Source organism: Canis lupus, chromosome 32, assembly GCF_003254725.2.
Source record: "Canis lupus dingo isolate Sandy chromosome 32, ASM325472v2, whole genome shotgun sequence".
NCBI lineage: Eukaryota > Metazoa > Chordata > Mammalia > Carnivora > Canidae > Canis > Canis lupus.
The window spans coordinates 38,309,618-38,333,381 of record NC_064274.1 but is presented as its reverse complement, the minus strand read 5'-3'; the positions used below and the strand labels follow the sequence as shown (position 1 = coordinate 38,333,381).

At 38.5% G+C, this 23,764-nt stretch overlaps 2 protein-coding genes across 8 annotated transcripts in view; both read left to right on the top strand.

The window, feature by feature from the left end:
• The window catches only part of PDE5A (phosphodiesterase 5A), a 134,064-nt gene extending 119,755 nt beyond the window's left edge, over window positions 1–14,309 (top strand). For 4 of the 5 annotated variants that reach the window (XM_025466019.3, XM_025466015.3, XM_025466018.3 and 1 more), the window contains 4 exons: window positions 329–392; window positions 6,211–6,285; window positions 7,663–7,746; window positions 9,779–14,309. In XM_025466019.3, coding sequence (XP_025321804.1) covers window positions 329–392; window positions 6,211–6,285; window positions 7,663–7,746; window positions 9,779–9,916 — 361 coding nt within the window. In that variant the 3' untranslated portion in view covers window positions 9,917–14,309. The remainder of the gene's footprint in view (window positions 1–328; window positions 393–6,210; window positions 6,286–7,662; window positions 7,747–9,778) is intronic. The other variant, XM_025466020.3, reaches the window with a different exon arrangement.
• FABP2 (fatty acid binding protein 2) overlaps window positions 10,832–23,764 on the top strand; it is a 31,970-nt gene continuing 19,037 nt past the window's right edge. The window contains exons 1-2 of one of the 3 annotated variants that reach the window (XM_049104895.1): window positions 10,832–10,960; window positions 15,245–15,343. The gene's annotated coding sequence lies outside the window, so the exon portion shown is untranslated. The remainder of the gene's footprint in view (window positions 10,961–15,244; window positions 15,344–23,764) is intronic. The other 2 variants (XM_035709782.1, XM_025466021.3) reach the window with 2 other exon arrangements.

The window sequence follows — 23,764 nt, the reverse complement described above, 5'->3', positions numbered from 1 at the left end:
ATGGACTACCAAGGTGAAAAAAAATAGTAACAGGAGGCAAGTTTTTGCCCAGAGGTTAATAATTTCTCTCCTTGTGCCAATCTGGAGCTAAATGAGGCAATTTTAGGGCAATTCCAGTTCAATGGGCAACCAAAAGAGTTGACATTCTGCTATCACTGAGTCAGCCACACTTCCATATAAATTGTTTCTGTTTCTTTAGTCTTTATAAACTGACATCTTCAGAGTTTAGGAGGCTTTAATTTAACCTTTTTACCTGTAACTATTTACTGAGAATATATATTTGCATAAAAAGTTAATCATAGCATTGGGCTTCTTTTTGCCTTAACAGAGCGATGCTGATGACAGCTTGTGACCTGTCTGCCATTACAAAACCGTGGCCTATTCAACAACGGGTATGTTGCTTGGTGACAGTAAAAGTAGGGATTAAAAGGTCAAAGTAAGGGATCCCTGGGTGGCGCAGCGGTTTAGCAGGCGCCTTTGGCTCAGGGCGCGATCCTGGAGACCCTGGATTGAGTCCCACATCAGGCTCCCTGCATGGAGCCTGCTTCTCCCTCTGCCTATGTCTCTGCCTCTCTCTCTCTCTCTCTCTGTATGTGTGACTATCATAAATAAATAAAAATTTTTAAAAAAAAGCCAAAGTAAGAAAAGTCTGTTTTCCTAAAAGTGGCTTCTAAAGTATTTGTGGATTTTTTTTTATCTGATCTTTAAGTAGCATTAAAAGCAGATAATTGGACATAAACAGGTTTTCTTTTTTAGAAGATTCCTTAACATTTACTAATATAAGCTATATTAAGAAAGAGAACATCTATATTAACACAGCAAAAACCTAGCTGTTGATAGTCTTTTAATCCCAGTACTACTTCTGCCTCACTTAGGAATCTTTTTAGCACATTTTTTTAATAACCCTGAAAAATAGGAGAAGCAAATTATTTTTCTTCTTCTTTATAGTTAGCCTAGCCAGCTATACCTCAGCTCCAAGTAGGCATTAACGAGTAGAACTTAAGCATTTCTTGGGGCTCATAAATATAGGAAATGTTGATATAAGGTATCAGGAGGGATGTGATCAGGGCCTATGGCTAGGAGGCTAGACATATATCTTTCTCTCTAAATAAGTAACTGTCCTAACATTTTGCAGAGGCAGTAAAGGGCCTCGGCTCACAAAAGGGATAGCTGTACATACAGTGATGTGTATATTGTGTTTTGGTTTTTGAAACTGTGCTGTTAATCCTAAATGCACTACCCAAGACTGTTGACAGCCCGCTGCTGGTCAGGGCTCTGTGGTGCATAGTCATGGAGCCCAGTGACAGGTTCATCTCACATGCTGAGAAAACGAGATCAGAAATGTACCCTCCAGGAAGCCCGAGTGGCTCAGCGGTCTAGTGCCACCTTCAGTCCAGGGCATGATCCTGGAGTCCCAGGATCGAGTCCCACGTCAGGCTCCCTGCATGGAGCCTGCTTCTCCTTCTGCCTGTGTCTCTGCCTCTCTCTCTCTCTCTCTCTCTCTCTGTGTGTGTGTCTCTCATGAATAAATAAATAAAATCTTTTAAAAAAAAGTTTTAAAAATGAAATGTCCCCTTTACGTGCCAAAGCTGACACTCTGTAAGCACTCAGGAAAGGTAGTCTTTACAGACTGTCCTGCTCCATAATAATTGGGACTATATGTCCATTTCCAAATAGGGAAGAAAATGGAGGAGAGAATAATTTGTTTTTTCATTTATCCTTTCTTCTTAATCAAATCCCCAAAAAAGAGCAGTGAAGTTGGGGTCCAGACATGAAAAACAATATTATAAAGCCTCTATAACTAAAATAGTTTGTTATTGGGGACAGGCTAGCGGAACACAATAGAGCATTGAGAATTGCATAGAACATTTAGTATATAATAAAGATAGCATTTCAAATAACTGGGGGAAAAGAGAGACTTTTTTACTAAATAATCTTAGGGTGACTTTCCCATCTTCCATAACCAGATGGCAAGACAAAATTGGATGTACTTTGCATACTTAAATTCCAAATGGAGCATAGAGATCAATGTGAGAATTAAACCATAGAAGTACTAAATAAAAACATCTGTGGATTCTTCTATAACTTAGGAGTGAGAAAACTTTCCTAGCTATGGCTCAACATGTGGAATCAATGGCAAAAGACACTATAAGCAAAGTAAAAGTCCATGAGAAAATGGTAAAAATATTTGCAGCTTATATTTGATAGATAGTTAATACCCCTAATATTAAAAAACTTGTAAAAATAGAGAAGAAAAAATGACAGCAACACTAAAGAAAAATAAGCCAAAAATTTGAACTAAAAGTTGTTGGAATGTGAATGGGCCTTACTCATCTGCCAAGGTTCTCAGAACCGTATTCATAAGAAAAAAGGCAAATAAAACTACACTGACACAAAAAAGCTTGTATAGAATCTCATAACAGCTTTATTCCTAATAGATTATCTGTGGCAGACATGTTCAAGACCTCCAGCGGATGCCTGAAACCACAGATAGGACTGAGCCATTATATATACTATGTTTTTTCATTATATACGTAACTATGATAAAGTTTAATTTATAAATTAGGCACAGTAAGAGATGAACAATAATAATAAAATACAACAATTATAACAATATACTGCAATAGAAGTTATGTGAATGTGGGGTGTCTCTCTCTCTCATTATATTGCACCCTCTCTCCTCGTGACGATGGGAGACAATAAAGTTGAGAGGTAGCAAGGTGGAGGATACAGGTGTTGTGATGTAGTGTTCGTTAGGCTACTGTTGACTTTCTGAACATCTATCAGATGGAGGATCATCTGCTTCTGGACCGTGATTAACCTCTGGTAACCGGAACCATGGAAAGCAAAACTGTGGATGAGGAGTGGCTACTGTAATCAGAACTAGAAACAGGGATCCCTGGGTGGCGCAGCGGTTTAGCGCCTGCCTCTGGCCCAGGGCGTGATCCTGGGGACCCGGGATCGAATCCCACATCGGGCTCCCGGTGCATGGAGCCTGCTTCTCCCTATGCCTGTGTCTTTGCCTCTCTCTCTCTTTCTGTGTGACTATCATAAATAAATAAAATTAAAAAAAAAAAAAAAAAAGAACTAGAAACAACTCAAACATCTACCAGCAGGATAGCTAAACATACTGCAGTATATTCCTTATACAGTGGAGTCCTGCTCAACAATAAAAAGAAACTCGCCGTTGATATGCAACAACACGGATTCTCATAAACACTCTACAGAGCAAAAGAATATATCCTGTGATTTCATTTATATAGAGTTCTAGACCAGGCAAAACTAATCTGTGGTGAAAGAAATGAAATAGTGATTGTGAGGGAAGGAAGGAAGGAAGGAAGGAAGGAAGGAAGGAAGGAAGGAAGGAAGGAAGGAAGGAAGGAAGGAGCAGGAATTGACTGAGAAGGGTCCTAAGGGTGGTAGAAGCATTCTCTGTCTTGGATGGGGTATTTGTCACATGGTTATATGCATTTGTCAAGACACTGAACTCATGTTCTGTGCAACTCACAGTATGTAAATTCTACTTCATTAAAAGAAAAACAATATTGAGGGACCCTGGGTGGCTCAGCAGTTGATCCTGGAGTCCCACATCGCTGTATGGAGCTTGCTTCTCCCCCTGCCTCTTTCTCTGCCTCTCTCTCTCTGTGTCTCTCATGAATATATAAATAAAATATTTTGTTTTTTTAAAGGATTTTATTTATATATTCATGAGAGACACACACACAGAGAGAGAGAGAGAGAGAGAGAGGCAGAGACACAGGCAGAGGGAGAAGCAGACTCCATGCAGGGAGCCCGACGTGGGACTCAATCCCGGGTCTCCAGGATCAGGCCCTGGGCTGAAGGCGGCGCTAAACCGCTGCGCCACTGGGGCTGCCCCAATAAAATCTTTTAAAACACACCCACCCACCCACACCCACACACACACACACACACACACACACACACACACAGAAAAACAACATTGAGATACCATTTCTTACTGTCCAGTTGGCAAAATCCAAAGGTTTTATGATCTACTCTGTTGGGGAAGTTGAGGGAAAACAAGGAATGCAAAATACTGTAACTCTTGGGAAGTTTATAAATACACATATTCATTTACCATTACTTCTAGGCATCTTATCCCAAAGATATAGTGGAAAAAATATAAAAAGACCTTTATACAAGGCTTCACTTTTGTACTATTGGTAAGGACAAAGACTGGAAGTAACCCAAATATTCATCAGTAGGGGACTGATTAAGTAATTTATAGTACATTTACAGAATGAGTTCTATGTACTAGTGTAGATTTAACTTTGGAACCACATAAATCGTTTTCAAAATTATAAAGTTGAGGGCAGCCCCAGTGGCCCAGCCGTTTAGCGCCACCTTCAGCCTGGGGTGTGATCCTGGAGACCCAGGATCGAGTCCCACATGGGGCTCCCTGCATGGAGCCTGCTTCTCCCTCTGCCTGTGTCTCTGCCTCTGTGTGTGTGTGTGTGTGTGTGTGTGTGTGTGTGTCTGTCATGAATAAATAAAATCTTAAAAAAAATAAAATTGTAAAGTTGAATTTTAAGTATCCCTAAGCCTTGAAAATAAAATGAGACAAACCTGATTTGTGGTTGCAAAACCACACTAAAAGGAACTATTTCATTCCACGTGACATTAAAACAGTAATTTGATCATGTATCTACAGTGGAATGTACCCTAAAAACAAAAAGGAATTACCAAAAAAAAGCCTTTAAAGCTGTTTTCAGTAATCTTAGTGTTAGTGGTAATTTTGTACAGATATTCAATCACTGTTGTAGATTATATGGAATAAAAGCAAATAAAAGATTGTATTGGTATTGTTGACAGCCAGGATCGTCAGTTTATGTAGAAAGATAAAGGTGAATAAGGTTGGGTGGAAATGTTGTAGTCCTGAACTTGAATTGAAATGTTATTTGAACTTCTGTTGTATATCCTGGCTCTGTCCTCTGAATAATGACTTAACCTGGTAGTAATGATTGAGCTCATATTGGGGTTTCTAAGTACCTCAGTTTAAATGAACAAGGGCTCCAACAAAGAAATAGCTGATAGCAGCTGTAAAGCAGGAAATGTACAAAATGAGCCTGGAACATCTTATTATATCAGAAAGCAGAGAAGCTATCAAAGACTCATAGGGTTTTGACAAAAGACAGAGAAGCCACCTTATTAAGCTCACTGGTCAAAATGGACAATCTCAGTATCACTAAGGTTTGAAATACATTAAATATATTTAAATTTAAAAGTTCAAAACAATAGTAAAAGTAAAATGAAACCTTCCCTAGTTATCCTTGATAAGTTGCTTAGGAACCCAAAGTTATTTTTTTCAAATGGTAATTAAAGTAGAAAAATCCAACATTTCTCCTTCTTTTCCTTATATGAATTGTGCTTTAGGGTAACTAAATAATTGATGGTGGGAACTTTCTTTTTATTGTATTTATTGTATTTCAATATTTCAACTATTCCTTTTTATAAAGGAATGATCACTTTGAATATCAGCTTTTTGTAGCCCCTGAATTAGCAGATCTAGACAAAGATCACTCATGGTCTCTAATAGCACAAAAAGAGAGGCAGCCAGGCGTCATATAGCTCTTGATGGAAGTACACAGCACTGCCTATGAAGTAGTCCAAGAAAAGAATTTATCTAATCCAGCCTCTAGATTTTATTAGTGTGTGGAAATCCAGGGCACAGAGGAACATCAAATGACATCATGGGGAAGCAATTGCCAAAATCCAGATAGTGGGGAACTTCAAGATACACAACTCAGTTTATTTAACAACAACAACAAAAATTACAGGGAAAGATTTTGAAAAGAGGAGGAACATGTAGATTAAAATAAACTTAAAAGGCATATCTGTCAGGTGCCATATATGCACCTATATCGGCACCGTGGTATAACAGGTGCTTAACCAATATCTCATTGATGATGCGTACAGATGGGCACACACTGCCTCTTCCCCATTGATTGCTGAAGTTGAAATAACCTGTTGCTTTTTTCTGCCTAATTACAAGTTACAAGCTCTAGCCTTTGTGATGAGGCACATATTTAAAAGCAAACAAAACATAATTTCTAGTACTCATTATTGCTTTATTATTTTACTGACGTGGTTGAAAGCTAGCTTTGATAGACTTTATTATCTTTATTCAAAGTCTCTATTTGACAGTTACACGCTTTTAATTGCCAAAACTCATTCGGTTATTTATTTCAGATAGCAGAACTTGTAGCAACTGAATTTTTTGACCAAGGAGACAGAGAGAGAAAAGAACTCAACATAGAGCCTGCTGTAAGTATGAGACCTTGGTGGTAGGAATTATACAGATAGACTTGCTTAGTGTAGACTTCTTATATTTTCTATGGGATCTTTACTGAGGAACACAATTTCTTTCAGTTTAGTTTTTAAAACATTTTTTCTTATGAAAAGAATTATACATGTTCATTACAGAAAACATAAGCAAATAAGAGAAAAAGATTCTTTACATCATAATGTACCTACTTTTTTATAATTTGTTTTTTCTATTTAAATATCATAAGCTAATTCCCATTCTAACAGATGTTCATGTGTGTATTATTTATAATGATCACATGAAGTAGATGGAGTCATAGTTCCCCTGCTTCCTCTGTTGTAATGTCTGCAGTGTTCACTATGACCAATAGCACTTTGATAAACTTCTCTGTTGCTAATGTTTCTGTGCCAGTTTTCATCATCTTGTTAGGATAAATTCCCAGAATTGCTATGTTAAAGGGCACAGATTTTTTTAAGGTCTTTGATACACAGAGTATGGATCTCACAGACAAAAAAAAAAAAAAAAAGCCATTTCTGGCTTTTAGAACGAGTTTTTCCTGAAAATGAAGCCTTGAGTCTTTTTTTCAATTCAAATGGACATTTATTGAACCCATATTAATGGGTACATGGTTATGACCCCCCTCTGTGTACAGCTCCATCCACTCTGCTCTTTAGCCTCAGCTGGGCACATCCTGTGTCTTTCACAATTACTCAGTGTCCTCTAATGTAATGGCAGGCTCATTCAGAAGCTCAGAATCTTTTTAGAAAGTGGTGGGTAGCAGAGTGATGATAACAGCTAATGGGAAATCTGCTTCATTTTAAACAAGTACTGAGACAGACTCATTTCTTCCCATGGCAGTGCTGGGCTCATCTGGTGCTCCAGCCATGACCTCCTGGGAATAAACAGAGGGACATCTGCATAATCGTCACTCAGAAAGCTCTCTGCATGAATTGAATTGCAATCAGCTGTGGCCTCGGTGGCTTCTTCCACAAAACTGAGGGTGTTTGATTTTACATCAATAAATAGACAATTCAGAGCTGTTCTCCAGATATATGTCAGTGGTCAGCTCTGGGTCAGTGGCTGACTCTAGTAAGAGATCAATTCCAAGGTAGTGTGGGAAAAGTCAGCCAGGATGAACAAGGCAGTAAGGATCAGGGTCTTCCAGAGCACAGGGCTGGCAGGGAGTGTAGGAAACTTCCCCACAAAGGAAGGAGACAGATAGGCAAGTACCTGCCTTTCTCACCCTGCCCATGATGCATGTTTTTGGAGCCAACTTGCATTGTGTTCTTTAAGTAAATGCAGATCTGTGTGTGTATGTGTGTTTCTGTGTTTGTGTGTGTATGTGTGTGTATGTGTTTCTGTGTTTGTGTTTTCAGGATCTAATGAACAGGGAGAAGAAAAACAAAATCCCAAGTATGCAAGTTGGGTTCATAGATGCCATCTGCTTGCAACTATATGAGGTATTTATATGAAAACACGAGACTTGCTAAACTTAGACTGTGTTATGAATTAAAACCTCAAGTAAATTGAAGCAATTGACACTAGGCTTTTCTTTCTTTCTTTCTTTCTTTCTTTCTTTCTTTCTTTCTTTCTTTCTTTCTTTCTTTCTTTCTTTCTTTCTTTCTTTCTTTCTTTCTTTTCCCTTCCTGATGATCACACTGTTTGCATTGAATAAAGAACACATTTTATATTTGATTTTTCTCAAAAACTTTAATTCATCAATGTAGAACTATCTGTTGAGTGCGTACTTTGTGCTAGACTCTAGCAAACTGATGTAGGAATACTAAAAAGAATTAACTACGTTACCTTAAGGAGGGATACTGTGCATACTCTATGTTAGCATCTTTTTTTCAGTTTAGGACTAAATAAAGAAAAAAAATCATTCTTTTTCTCATTGTATAATGTAGCTTTATTTTTTTAAAGAGTTATTTATTTATTTATTTATTTATTTATTTATTTATTTATTTATTTGAGAGAGAGAGAGAGACAGAGACACAGGCAGGGGAGAAGCAGGCTCCATGCAGGGAGCCCGACGTGGGACTCGATCCTGGGTCTTTAGGATCATGCCCTGGGCTGAAGGCGGCGTTAAACCGCTGAGCCATCCAGGGATCCTGTATAGTGTAGCTTTAATATTGTTAAAATTTTTATAATGATGTAAAGGAGGTAGCTGGAAGAATAGTACAGGTTCCCATTTGCTGGCTTGGGATTTTTATTTTTTAGGTAGAGATAGTCTTCCTAAAACATCCAGTTTGCTAGTTTAGATGCTTAAGCCCAAAGTACAGAAAGTAGACACTATCCTTATTTTTAAAGGTTAAATAGGAAACTATCTTAAGTTTTAACTGTTTGGGAAAACAGCATTTATCATAGGGTTATAGAATGTCAAGACTCAAAGAAACCCTAGAATCTTCTAATCCAGACATTTCACAATTCATAACTGTTTTATCCTACATTTTGTATCTGTGTAAGGATTTACTTCATTTGAATCTACTGTTAAATTCTATGTAATATTGTTACGTACCTTTACTATTATTTATTACAGAAATAATATTCTTGCAGAAAATCATGGAATTATAATTTCACTATGCAGATAACTACTATTAATATATTAGTGTATATGTTTTATGAAATTTTCATTTTTTTCACTTAACAAATTTGCTTTTTGTAATTCATAATATATCATAATGTGTATTCTTCCATACCATATGTGTTTCTATGATATTTTTAAAGGCTGCAAATTAGAGACACCTGGGTGGCTCAGTGTGCCTTTGGCCCAAGACATGATCCCAGGATCCAATATCTAGTCCCACATTGTGCTCCTTGCAGGGAGCTTGCTTCTCCCTCTGCCTATGTCTCTGCCTTTCTCTCCGTGTCTCTCATGAATAAATAAAATCTTTAAAAAAAAAAGTAAAGGCTGCAAAATAGTGAACTAATATATCCAACCCTGTCGTTGGGTATTTAAAGTTATTTTCAGAGTTTCTCTATTCCTGCAGTGAACTTTTTTATATCTAAATATGTATTGCAGTATAATTAGTAAATAATAATACCATGCAGAATTATAAAGTAATCTTTATTATAATCTTGGATACAGATCTGTTTAAGTACATTGTATAGAACTATTTTATAGAAAAAAATGAAAACTAAACAGTGCCCAGTACACTCACACTTAGGGAGAGCCATCTGTACTACAAAAAAAGCAAAATGTATTGTTTCCCTGCAGAGCAGATTCCATACAGATCTGTCTCAAGCATAACTGAGTAATATTATGTTGGAATATATGTGTATGCTCTATCCCAGCACATGCCACTTGTCAGTATAGATGAGGAGAGATCAGTCATAAATGAGCTGCCTGTTTGTTCACACAGCTTGTGGAAACCCCAACAGTGGGCCTGCTCATGAAATGAGTGTAAGATGTGGCTCTTTGCTAATAGGCCTGGGGAGAGGGCTTATTTCCTGGATGCCTTCTAGTTGTTTGCTTTCTTTTTTCTTCTTTAGGCTCTGACCCACGTATCAGAGGACTGCTTCCCTTTGCTGGATGGCTGCAGAAAGAACAGGCAAAAATGGCAGGCCCTAGCAGAACAGCAGGAGAAAACGCTGATTAATGGGGAAAGCAGCCAGGCCAAGCGGAACTGAGTGGCCTATTTACGTGGAGTTGAAGTTTACAGATGGTGTATCTGCAGGATGTCTAATTTTGCTATACACTGTACAGATTTAGTATATACTTTGCCACTGCTGTATTTTTATTTTTGCACAACTTTTAAGAGCACAGCATGAAACGTTTTTAGGGGACTATTACATATTTTCTGTATATTTGTTTTATGCCACTGATCTGAGATTATTGGCACCACCCACTCTTAGCACACAGATGAGAGCTCTGTGATACTTTGTGTACTGCAAAGTGCAAGTTAAGTTCTTGCACTGAGGTAGGTTTTTGTTGTTTTGTTTTTTGGGTTTTGGGGGTTTGCTTTTTTGTTTTTTGCTTGGGGATTTTAAATAATTGGTTTTGTGTTTTCTGAATTACCAATCTTCTAAAGAATGTTTGGAATCTTTTCATTCTCAAAAATAGTCTAGGAGCAAATTGAATGTATTCTGTGACATTTAAAACCATCATAGTTAGAGAAAAGTGCTGGCTTAGTGGATTTTACAGGGAAAGGATAGTATTTGTCAACAGTTGTATTACCTTAACAAAAAAAAGTCAAAACTCTGCAACAATTGGAAAGTACTCTAAGGCAGTACTGTAAAGAAAAGGTATTGTTTAATCAATTTGCTGTTTTTGTTTGAGAGCAGGAAGGGGAGAACTCTTTCATTTCAGTACTTACATCTATCCAGAGACTAACCGTAAGTCATTTCAGTATACACTGCCTGATGGAAAGCAGGGGAAGCCTTAGAAGACAATGATTTCATGGACTTCATGGTCCCTGGCTTTATGAGGGAGGGATGGGGGTGTGATCCGGAAATGGAATGGCTGTATCTGTCTCAGTGAAGAGAAATATTCTGTTGGAAGCCTCTCTGAGAGTCCGTGTTTTGAATATTGAACTTCCTTTTTAAAATAACTTCCTTATCCTTTTTCTTACAAACCATAGTTTATGAGTGAACAGTTTAGGTCTCAACAGAAAACTGAGGAAAATATGATAATTGGAGCATTGACTTGAGGTGAGATACGACTGCAGATAAAAGGTAAAATGAATCATCATTTTTCTTTGTCAGAGCAAGTATAGAGAATAGTTTTAACTGTATAAACAGCAAAGGACTATCCTGCTATTGGGGTCAAAAATTAAAGTGAGAGAGCAGGAAGGTAAGAAGGCTTAGCCCTGAATTAAACGTAAGAGTACTGAGTTTGCAATTGAGAAACTGCCCTTTTTTCAGTTCATAGGACTGGTCAGCTCAGTATCACGGAAGTTTGGGTGTGTATACTAAATGCTTACCCTGAGCCATATAGTTGTTGATATTTACTTCTCATAGATTTTAATTTTAGCACATATAGAAAATGCTAACATTGTCTTAGATTTGAGCCTGTTTGAGTGGATTCCCATTGATCGTGTGTACCCTAAATACCAATTTATTCATTATTGGAGAAGTAGATAGTGAATCTAGCAACTGGTTCAGGAAAGGAAAATCTATTCCAAATATATGCTAATGTTTGGACTCAGGGAAAGTAGGAAGAGAGCTGTTTGTGTGATTTGTTAACCACCCATGCCAAAAAAAATGTTTCTGAGTTTCAGTCACTAAATTGGGTGGAGAATTTCTTGGGGACATGGTGCAGCACCCTCAAAGAACTTTTACCAAACATATTTTTCCCATCCATATTGGTGTTTTTTTCTAAACTGCCTAAAATTCAACATATCCATCAAGTTTTTTAAAATTCTGAGTGTGTATCTTAAATAATGTGACTTTATTCTTACTATTCAGGTAAAGAAAAAAAAAGCAAAATAAATTGTATTGCCATTACTTTATTACTGGTAAAGGCTAGTCTAGGAAGTTACCAACTGTTTGTTGCTATATGTGTAATTGTCGTAATACTTGTGTTTTCAGGATGTTATTCAATTTTTATTTGATGTCATATAGGTGAGATCTACAAAGTTGCCTCTTGGTGGCACTGGTGTGTAAGTTACACAGGCTGTCACTAAAATAACATATACTGGTATACAACTATGCATGCATACATAATTCCTTAGTGTAGAAAAATTGTTGAAAGAAGAGCAGTCCTTAGTAACCTTTTTATCATACGCATTGTGATTTAGCAGTTATGCTAAAATCTGTAATCATATACTTAATAGTTTGTTTAGACCCATCTAATATGTCACTGAGATATATGGAGGTTTTGTATGTGTGTCATTTTCACAAGCGAGAAGATGTACATAGATTGGAATTGTTTGGTTTAACTTTACATAGTGGTTTATTTTACTTTACTAATTTAGCAATTAAAAGAAGTTGGTTAGTGCTGTGTCTGCTCTATTGTTAGAAGTTTTAGTTTTTACAGAAAAAGAGTACTTCTTTAGGACCAGTTAGTTGGTTCAAATAATTTTTAATTTTTAGGAAAATAATTCCATATCTAGATTATCTCGTACATGGGCACAAATGAGAGCTTTTGCTCTTATGTGAATATTTTTTTCCAGTATCTTCCCGAGTTGGAAAAAATATATTTATAGTCCTCCCTTCCCCACTCTGTATTTATATTACCCATAGCTAGTAAGAAGTTATTCTTTTTCTAGATTAAAGTTGTCATGGGTATAGCTGAATGACATACCATTTCAATTTCAATTTTCAGCCCAAAAAGTGCCCACTATTTTACTGAGTTGTTAAAAGATGTCTGTAAAGTTGCCCGGCCTTATATTTTTCACAGGATTGGCCCTTGTCAGTTGCAGTCCTGTGTAAACTTGTGTAAGTCACTTAACCTCTGTGTGCCTGAACAAGTGCTATTAAAGGAGTTAATGTGTGGGCAAAGCCTTTGTCTTCAAGGATGTCACAGAAGGCAGCCACTGTGTAAGCCCTAATGGGCCCTGGAGACCACTGTCACATGTGGGATATTGGGCTATAGAGCATGGTATCTAATCCCACATGTCACTTCCTATGTTTCAAAGACTGAAAGAAAAAAAAAGACAGTTACATTTATTTGGTTTCTCATGCAGATCACTAGTGAGTGTGAGATTTTGAATAACTTGCCTTCAAGGTGCAAACTCTGGAAAGTGATGTTGTCACCACTGATTTCTTAGTTGAGAATAGTTTCCTTAGATAGGAGTACTGAGATAAAGTGTATGGAAATATTGGGTTCTGGGAGGAACTGGTCACAGATATAGTAGTCTTTCCTAGCGGTAAAGTGCCTTTATTTTTAACATAGAGCACAAATGTTAGACGTACTCCAATTGGATTTTCGATTTTTCTGTGTTTTTCACCAGATTTTACTCAATGCTTTATAGATCATCACAAGCAGTGCTGTTCTGTTTACAAGAGTGATTTTAAGATGAGAGGAGGAAAAGGTGTATTTGCTGTCCTCTCCTGTGAACAACTGTAGTTGAAATAAAGTGGTAAAATTTAATTAGTTAGTATCAGACATGTGACAGTCCACCCTTTATGGAGTCCTTGTGACATGTCAGGCACTGTGCTCAGCCCGAGACAGAGCTGTGACCTCAAGGAACCCAGTCTGCAAAAAGTGCTGAGTAAGAGGCTTACCAACTTCTGATCTTACAAATTGAACAAGAAAATATAGGGTACATGACATCACTTTCATTTTCATCTACAACATATGTATTATACAGTTTTCCAAGGACCTTCTACCTACCACCACCCCCAAGGACCTTCTTTACTGGAACTTACTAGAATCCGCCAGTGAATAGCCTGTTTTCTTACAAATATGAATCATTTAACCTGTTGATAGCTTAAAGAACACCTTAATAAGGAGTCATGTATTCTACGCTATAGAGTTTTTTCCCATAGGTTAGCCAGGTAGATATTACTAAGAGTTCTTTTAGATTGCTAAATTGTGCACAGTTTTGGACACCTTCTGCTCCACTACACGGAGCAAGGAAGAAAGTATTAAAGCTCACTTCACCCTTCCGTATGTTTCTCAAAAGCCTGTGTAAACATGTCTTAAAAAATGTCGTTGAAAGCAGTGTAAATAGTTGAAAATATAAATTTCTATTACAGTTTAAGAAAACCTTATGAATCATCACTAGTCACTGTTAATATCTATTTGTATTCTTATACCTTTTTCAATATATTTGAACAAATATATAGTTTCTGGCACTATTTTTGTACTAGGATAAAGGAGTTGCTATGTATATTATGTTTAGCTTTTAAGTCATTTTAAATAATTGTGAATGTTGATTTCTTGTCGTTCCTCTCCTCCACTATGAGAACCATTTCAGATGACTCTTCTATTAAAAAATCACTTTAAAGGAACACATTCCCACCTATGATCCCCATAAAATCAAGAGATGGTCAGGGTGGTCTGTTGTGCAAACTCTTCACCTGTCAGTTGTTTACTCATTTTGCTATGCTTTGTAAAAATAAAAGGAAGAATGAACAAGTCGGTGTGAGTATTGTGTGGTTATTAGGAGAATTTTATTTAGGCAGAGAGAAAGGCCCAATGGTTTAAGAGACTAGGCAAGCTAGCCTGTGGCCATATTGGCTGGAAAAGTGTGGTTTTATTAGATGCTTTCCTTTAGCCAAGACTCCTCTCAGTAATAGTCTTCTTTATATTAACATCCTTTGCTACCAATCTAAGGGCAACATTTTCCATGCCTTCTTCACTTGGATTTCCTAACAGCTCTGTGGAGGGTGATTATTTCTGGCCTCCTGTTGCATGAGGAGTTAAGGCTTAGGAGTTCTATTCTTGCCGAATGGTATAAGCTGGATTTGAGCCTAGACCTGTCTAGTTTCAAGGCAGGTATATATATTCCTCTTAGTTCTCTTTTTGAATCTTAATAGTAAAAGGTCTCGAATCCATTCTTAGTGGATCAATTGGGCTATCTAGAAGCATTAGAGATAAAATATCCCTCACCCAGCAGGTTTTGTTTTGTTTGGGTTTTATAATTATGAATGATGAAGATTAAAACTATAAAGTACTGATATAATACTTAAATATAAATACTATAACATATATAATGTATAAATATTTATAAAATAAAGCAAATGTGCTTTAATGTGTGTTTAAACTTTTAAGAAAGAGAACTTTACAGAGGCCAAAATAAAGTTAATTAAAAATCAAATCAGTAAGCATGAACTGATATTATGTCAGACCTGGGAATATGTGCAGATCTATATCATGAAGTGGGTTTAATGCCCATCCAACCCAGCCATGGGTTATGGCTCTCCAAGTAAGGCTGAAAACTTTAAAGAGTTATGCCATCAATGAAATTCAGATAGGGGTTGGGGGACAGAAGAAATCCACTTGGAGACACAAAAGAAGCATGCCTGGCTTAATCTGGGCTAAAACTAACATTGTGTCCATCTTCAACACAGATTTGAGGTTTGAATATGATCTGGGACTACCCAAGTTAGACTGCAAGCACAAAAGAAGTCTCAGGCCAGTAATATCCCTGGACCTCTGGCAAAATAAAGGTAAAATGTCTTTGGAAGAATTTAACCTCAAATAGACTCATAAAATTGCTACAGAAATTATGCCACTAAAGACAATTCATAATTCGTAATTGCAAAACACATGAGGCAGCAATTCACAATGCAGGAAGTCAGAAGCCACAAGACTAGGATTAGATCCCCAAGAAATTCAGACAATTGAACTCTTTGATAGGGACTGTTGGGAGAAATCATTAATTCCTCATTCTTGTATTTCCAAATGAAGGAACACCCCTAAAATGACACTCTTAGCCTCTTGTTCCACCTCTAACTCCAACTCAGTCAGATTGGAGGACGATAGCCATATCAGTTGACAGCCTTTAAATGGGTAAAGTAAATATAATAAAAGCAGTGAATGCTGGGGATTTGTTTCTTTTCCTTACCTTTCTAATCCTGATCCAGTGTAAGTCAGAAATCCTAGGTAAGTGTGTCCGGATATGTGGCCTGTCTCAAGATCTAACCTTCTGAAGGGGGAGGGGGGCAGAGAATGCTAGCAAACCCATATAACCATAGCATGTTTCCAACCTATACATTTTCTTCAGACACCTTATTTACCTAACCATCTCCACAAAGCTCCACACCAGCCAGCAGCCCATGGTTTTTTCAGAGTGCTATGCCTATCTCCTACAAAGTATTTCCAGAATGTTGTTCTGAAATATCAATGGGCCTTTTCAATTAGTGGCCTCTCCTCCTTCTGATCAGTGAGGTAGATCTGCTTTCCTGAGTCTGTCATAGGCTGTGCTGTTCAAGGGATGTAATGTACAAATCAGAACATTCTTCTTTTTTTTTTTTCTTTAAGATTTCATTTATTTATTCATGAGAATACACAGAGAGGAGAGAGAGAGAGAGAGAGGCAGAGACACAGGCAGAGGGAGAAGCAGGCTCCATGCAGGGAGCCCCACGTGGGACTCAATCGTGGGTCTCCAGGATCACGCCCTGGGCTGAAGGTGGCGCTAAACTGCTGAGCCACCCAGGCTGCCCCTGCTCATTTTTTAATTGGATTATTTGTTTTGTTGGTGTGGAGTTGTATACCCTCTTTACACACTTTGGTTATGAACCCTTTACTAGATACATCATTTGCAAATATCTTCTATTCAATAAGTTGTCTTTTAGTTTTGTAGGTTTTTTCCTTTGCTGGCAACAGCAAGTTGTTGTTGCCACAGTTGATGTGGCAATATGTTGTGCCCAAGATTGCAAATCCAAGAAACCACCAAGGAGCTGACACGGATGAAAGCGCAGGAGGGTTTATAAGCAAGCTCGAGCTTGGGTCCAAGTATACTCGACACAGCAGAGCAGGGATTTGGACCCCGAAGTGGGTTACAGCTGGGTTTTTTATGGGCTGATTCTAGGGGATTTTCAGAAGGGGTGAAGGAATTTCTCAAGTTCTGTTTACATTCTGATATGGGGCTTTCAAGGGCATTGAGCTCTGTTCTCACTCTAATATGAGAATGCCACTGGCTTTCTGCCACTGGCTTGGGCTCCGTTGTCTTTCTGATATGGGATTCTCTGCCGAGGGCAATTCTGAGCTCTGTTGTCTTTCTGATATGGGATTCCTTGCGGAGGACATTCTGCAGTTTTTCCTATAAAGTTCAGCTCTTATTCACAGGGGCCTAAGATGGCTGTACTTGTGCTAATGCTAAACTTGAGGTGGAATGGCCTTAATTTTTCTCGGCCTCTCTCTCTATACACACACACACACACACACACACACACACACACACACACTGGAATATTATTCAGCCATAAAAAAATGAAATATTGCCTATTGCAATAACATGGATGGATTAGAGTACAACGCTAAATGAAATAAACCAGTCAGAAAAAGACAAATAACATATGATTTCACTCATATGTACAATTTAAGAAACAAAACAAATTGACAAAGGGGAAAAAAGAGGAAACACAACAAAAAACAGACTCTTAACTATAGAGAACAGACGGGTTACTAGAAAGGAGGTGGGTGGGGGGATGGGTGAAATAAGTGATAGGGACCTGAAACTAATATAACTCTGTATGTTAACTACACTAGAATTAAAATTTTTAAAAATAAGTTGTAGGATACATAAACAAATAAATGAAATGATGATTTCCAGAATTTCCTCTCCTTTTCTGCTATCTACAGTTGTTTAAGCAGGACCTTGAAAGATCAGATCCATTATCAGTCTTCTTGCTCCTCCTCATAGATCATATGCTTAGAGAACACTTAATTGCAGCAGGCCAGAATGATGAGATTAAGTCCTCTCACAGTTGGAACAAAGACAAATTGGATGTGGCATGCCCTAGGCCAAGAAGGTCAAAGGGAGAGCTGACATTTTATATGTTATAAATACTGCTTACTAGCAATTCACCAAATTGTTTCTAGATCCAGGAGTAAGGGCAAAGGTTCTCATTCTGATTTATCATCTGTGTCCTGATGGGTTGAATCAAAATCCTGGAGCAATTTGGGAGGGCAAAGATTCCTGCAGGTTGCCACACCAGAGGTCCGACAATCATTGCTCATTATCAGAACCAAGAGATCAGTCCAGCTTTGAAAGAGGCCCTGGGGAAGACTGGCAAACAATCATCCCTGAGGAAAAGCAATCTGTTCCTAGTCTATCACAGACAATGAACATTTCAAAGAAGATTCAGAAGAGGAGGTGAGGCTGGTGGTACTTTTATCAAAATCTAGGGTAAGGTTGGTCCACCACTCAACCTTAGTGTGGAGGCCGAGGAAATTAAGGCCATTCCACTTTAAGTTCAGCGTTAGCACAGGTCCAGCCATCCCAGGCCCCTGTGAATAAGAGCTGAAATTCACATTACTTCAGTTACAGGAAAAAAACAGCTTACAGCTTAACGACCTGGAAAGCCCCATATTAGAATGAGAACAGAGCCCAAGCCAGTGGCAGAAAGTCCCATATCAGAATGAGAACGGAGCTCAATGCCTCTGAAAGCCCCATATTAGAATGTAAACAGAACTTGAGAAGTTCCTCCCCCCTTCTGGAGGTCCCCTAGACCAGCCCATTATAAAACTAAGCTGAAACCCACCTCGGGGTCCAAGTCCCTGCTCCGCTGTGTCGGGTATACTTGGACCCAAGCTAGAGCTTATAAATAAACCCTCATGTGTTTGCATCGGTGTCGGCTCCTTGGTGGTTTCTCGGATACATAATCTTGGGCACAACACTTAGATCTTCTTTGCTGCTCTAGTTTGAAGCTTCTTCAAAACCTGGGGTACACTCCAGATGAGAATGGGGCTATTCCAACTCTTCAGGGAAAGAGCTGTACCCAGGCCAGGGGAGAGACCCTGATGACTGTCCTGCCACAGGTTCAGTGAAACATCTTTCTGCCTGAGCCCTGCACCTTAGTCGGTCTACAAGAGCCATAAGGCCTGTGTCCTGAGCACAACTTGCAGGCGATTTCATGCCTAAAGAGGATTTTTCTATAGAATTACCAGAGGATAATTCTCGGCATTGTAAGGCCTTCTCACATTGTGGAGGGAGGGAGGTGAACATTTACTGAGCAGCAACCATGTGCCAGACCTGTACCATACATTAACTCATTTTATCCTTACAACAATCTCCTTAAGTAGATAATCTTTTTAAAAAGATTTTATTTATTTATTTGACAGAAACAGAGAGAGAGAGAGATTGACAATGTGTGCACATGCACGTGCATGGACAAGTTGGGGAAGGGGCAGAGGGAGAGGGAAAAGCAGGCTCCTCAGGAGCAGGGAGCCCAATGAGGGGCTTGATCCCAGGACTCTGGGATCATGACCTAAGCCAAAGACAGACGCTTAACCGACTGAGCCCCCCAGGTACCCTTAAGTAGATCATTTTATACTCATTTTTCAGACAAGAAAACAAAGCAGAGAAAGTTAGGTTACTTATTCAGTCAACCCAGTTTGCAGTTGGCAGAGCCAGAATATGAATTCTGGTCTGGTTGCAAAGTCCCTGCTCTCCTCGTCATAGTGCTGTCACGGCAGAAGGGGCTCACTGGGCTCACCACCTGTCTCTGAGCAAAGGTCACTTCAGGCCTCCCTGTGTGAGCTATTGCCCACAGTTCAATGGAAATCATAAGGTAGACATCACCTGTGCCATCTTTCCATAAACACACATCCTAATTATGCTGTCCTGAGGGAGAATCATTATGCCCTTCACCTACCACCAAACAAGGGGTTGGAGATCAAACTTCTTCAAAACCTGGGGTTTTGAGCCGGGAGCTGAGCCGGGAGCTTTTCTCATGGATGATCCTTACTTATTCTATCTATTCCTTTTTCTCCTTCCGGACCTTTCTCCTCCAAGTTACCCCTACACATGTCAATTAAACAGAAAGCCATCATCAATTTTTTTGTTATCTCTTCCATGAGGGAAAAAAAAAAAGGCTGAGGTAAACGTTTTATTGCAAAGGAGGCCAAACAGCATTTGCTGCAATCTGCTTATTCCATCATAATCCTCTAAGTGTTCTTTTATGTGCCCTAAGCAAGTTTGATATACAACACAGTCATAACCATCACTGATATTTCAGCCAGTTAATCATTCATTAGGCTATCTAAGTCAGAAGAATAATATTTTGTGAAGTTCGTATTCCCATTTTCAAGCTGGTCAAACTGAGCCCTTTCAAAAACGGACTCCTTTCTTCTTGGGACTATATAGTGTTTTTTTTTTGGGGGGGGGGGAATATATAATTTATTACTCCCCAGCAGGGATTTTAACTATTATAGAATAGTAGGGTATTAACTGATACTTCCCTTTGTATTTACCAGCTACAATTATATCCTTCTTTTTACAAGCTATTTGCCAGGACAATTCCATGTCAGAATCCATTCCTCCACAACAGAGCAGCGTTCCTGGGCAGCACCAACTTGGGCTGTTACTTGGCAGGTAGAACAAACAATTTGGAATGGAATAGGAGGAGAGCATTGGTAGATAGCCCAGGGTGTTCTGACGTGGCCTCAACATGGGAAGGAACACCTCCTCTCATCTGTGTGAGCTGATTTTACTCTGGGCATTTGGTCATCAAACCTAATTTAGGAATTCTGTCTAAATAATGAATATATGCATACACTGCAAGAGTAGGGCATCAGCCTCTAGGGTATAGTACACACTCAGAAAAAAACACTAACACTATATGGTGCTCTGTCTTCAACAGGTGGAATACATGGGTCTCAGAAATAAAAAGTAAAAGTTGCCCCATTGCCACCACTTCCCATCCCAACTCTGGCCTCTGTGAGTTAGGAAATCCTATTTCCCAAGAGGCCAGTAGGCAAGAAAAGAAGTCACCATCCTGGCAGGAATAATTAACAGCAGAGTATCAAAAGATAGGGTTGCTCTTACACTGTGGAAGCAGAAAAAAATTGGTTTGGTACCCAGATGATTCACTGGAGGGTCTTTTAGTATTTCTTTGCCAAATTTTAGAAGAAAATGGGTAAGTACAGCCACCACGGTGTGAGCCAGAATCCCAGGCTTCTCAGGGAAAGCCCCTAATGCGAGGCAAACCTAGAATGGGGAATAGAAGAGAGAGGTTATAAACTCAGTTTATGGGACCTCAAGGATAGCTGCCTTCCTGGGGCTAACAGATTATCCCACTAAACTTCTACTTTTCCCCAAAAAAAGAGAATTAGAGGAACTGTTCCCAGATGAAGTAAACTTATTATATTAAGCAAGTTGATCCAGGAAATACAAGAGGCAGATTTTAGTAGATGCTGTGCTTTACTGAAAAGATTCACCTCTCACTCTAACCACCTCTACCCCGAGCCCTACACATGCTACACCAAGGCACAAAGGCATTCACCGTCCAGGCTGTCAGGACTCTTGGCTGCTGACAGTGTCAGCTTACAGATGGGCCAAAAAATTGTCCCAGGCCTAAGGGAGCTGCCAGGCTCAAGGTTATGCCTTCTTTCCAGGCGCAGCCTGTGTCCTATCACAGGGCAATGAAGGTTCAGAACAAAGACCCAACCCGCTCATCTGAGTGAGGTACAACTCTGAAGGGCTGTTCCAGTTCCAGACTTCCTCAGAGGACTGGCTAAGGACTTTGTTGGTATGACAGAGAGGACCAGCTTCTTCCCTCTGCCCAGTCCTGCTGCCTTCACTCATTCCCCAATCAGCTGCACTGAATTATCTGTCTTCAAGTCTGTCTTTTAGGATGCCTATGTGCCTCAGTCGGTCAAGTGTCTGCCTTTAGCTCAGGTCATGATCCCTGGGACCTAGGGTCGAGTTCCGTATTGGGCTCCTTGTTTCTTCCTCTCCCGCTGCCTGCCACAGCTCCCCCTGCTTCTGCTCTATCAAATAAGTAAGTAAAATCTTTAAATTAAAAAAAAAAAAAAAAAAAAGACTCTCAGGGAACCCAACTTACAATAAATGTGAATAATGGCAATTCCTAAATGAAGAGATTATTGAAGGTTCTATCTGCATTTTCTGATTTTCAACAATAAATTACTTCTATAGTAAGAGCTATATACACCCAGTGAGAAGTGACTTATAATATACAAAATGAAGAGGAGACATTTGAAGGAAATAATATTTTATCACATTGTTATTTGAATTTGCATTTGTCTAGTAATTGGTGAGTTTGAATAAATATTTCATGTTTAATGACCAAGAAAAAAAATGAAGAGAAGACAAAACTAATACTAACATTATATATATTAGTGAAAAAAAATCATAACAGACGAAAAACATCCTGGAAATAAATACTTGATTGAAACTGACTCAAAAAAACATAAAATATGTATATAATAGTAGCAGTAAAAATCATAGTAATATATATAATATACATATTATATGATATGCATTATATATACTATAGCATTACACCATATTATTATATATATTATTATAATTAAAGGAATTAAATTGCTCTTTTAAAATTTTTCTCATAAAGAAAAACAAGTATCTGTCAGGCTTAGACAGATTTACAGTGAATCCTATCACATTTTTAGAGGAAAAATAAATACTGATGAAGACATGGCCTAAGGCACTCATATATATACACTGTTTAAGGGAGGGTACATTAATACACCACTTTGAAAAAGTTACTTGGTATTATATTTCCCCATATTTTAAAAATCTGTTTTAATGTTTTTTTTTCTTAATCCAAATTTTATATGCACACTTTGTCCTCTAGAAGCTTCTCAGAAAGGATGTTTATGAGATAATTTTTTTGAGACATGTAAAACTGGAAAACAACTGTAGTCTATCCTTCTACTCAGTTGATAGTTTGGTTGGGGTAAAATTCTAGATTAGAAAAATAAGCAATAATTTCCTTTATATTTTGAAGGCAATGTTCCTTGATCATCTAACTTCCAGTACACTGGTGGGAAATTTAAACCCATTATGATTATGACGTGTATGTCACTTGTCCCTGCCACCTCATCGTACTCCCCAGAATCACAGAAATTTACAAAATTATTTTTCTCCACATATATGAAATTACACATTGTGCCTGAGTGTAGCCCTATTTTCACCTACTGTATAAGTGCTTGGTGGCCCATTCAACGTGGAAAATACCATCTTTCAGTTTGGGGAATTTTCTTGTGACTTACACGCTGGGGAACTCTTGAAGACTGTATAGAATACATGTCAAAGTCATCCTACCTGAGAGACAAAGAAGCTTAGGTATTTATCTACTAGTTCCTGCGCATTATTAGTTGAGGTTTGCTCCTGATGGCTTTAATTCCCTGGCACAGCCAGATGCCGTACTGGTAGGGGTTGAGCATGTTTCTTGATCACAGGAAAGCCTACAAGCAAAGCTTCTCAGGTGCTTAAGGCAGAGAGTCATTAGTGCTTTTGGGAATAGTGAGCACTGGGGGGTAAGCCTGCTAGCCACAGCACTATTCTATTTTTTAAACTAGGAATGGCTAAAACGGGATTTATTTGGTTATTCTTCACACTCTATATGTGAAATGTATTCTTTCATATCAATGCTAATGTTAATTAAGAATATTAAGTAGGGCAGCCCAGGTGGCTCAGTGGTTTAGCACCGCCTTCAGCCCAGGGTGTGATCCTGGGGACCCAGGATCGAGTCCCATGTCGGGCTCCCTGCATGGAGCCTGCTTCTCCTTATGCCTGTGTCTCTGCCTCTCTCTCTCTCTCTGTGTCTCTCATGAATAAATAAATAAAATATTCATTTAAAAAAACAATATTAAGTAAACTTGTACGTTTCTTAAATTCCCATTTTATTCTTTGGAAGATGTTTGTTAGAAATGGAAACTTTATAATATGTTTCATTTTCACTGACCTTCTGCTCACTTGCAACAATGGGGCCATAGAGTCCCTGGTGTCATTGGGCCTTAATTCATTCTCTGAACAAGCTGGCCTCAACTGCAGGAGGGCTGTTGTAATTCAGTGTAAATATGGTCATTTATAAAGCAGCAGGAACTGATTTGCAAGAACTCTTTAGACAGTATATTTTAGGAAAACAACATGTTGTGAA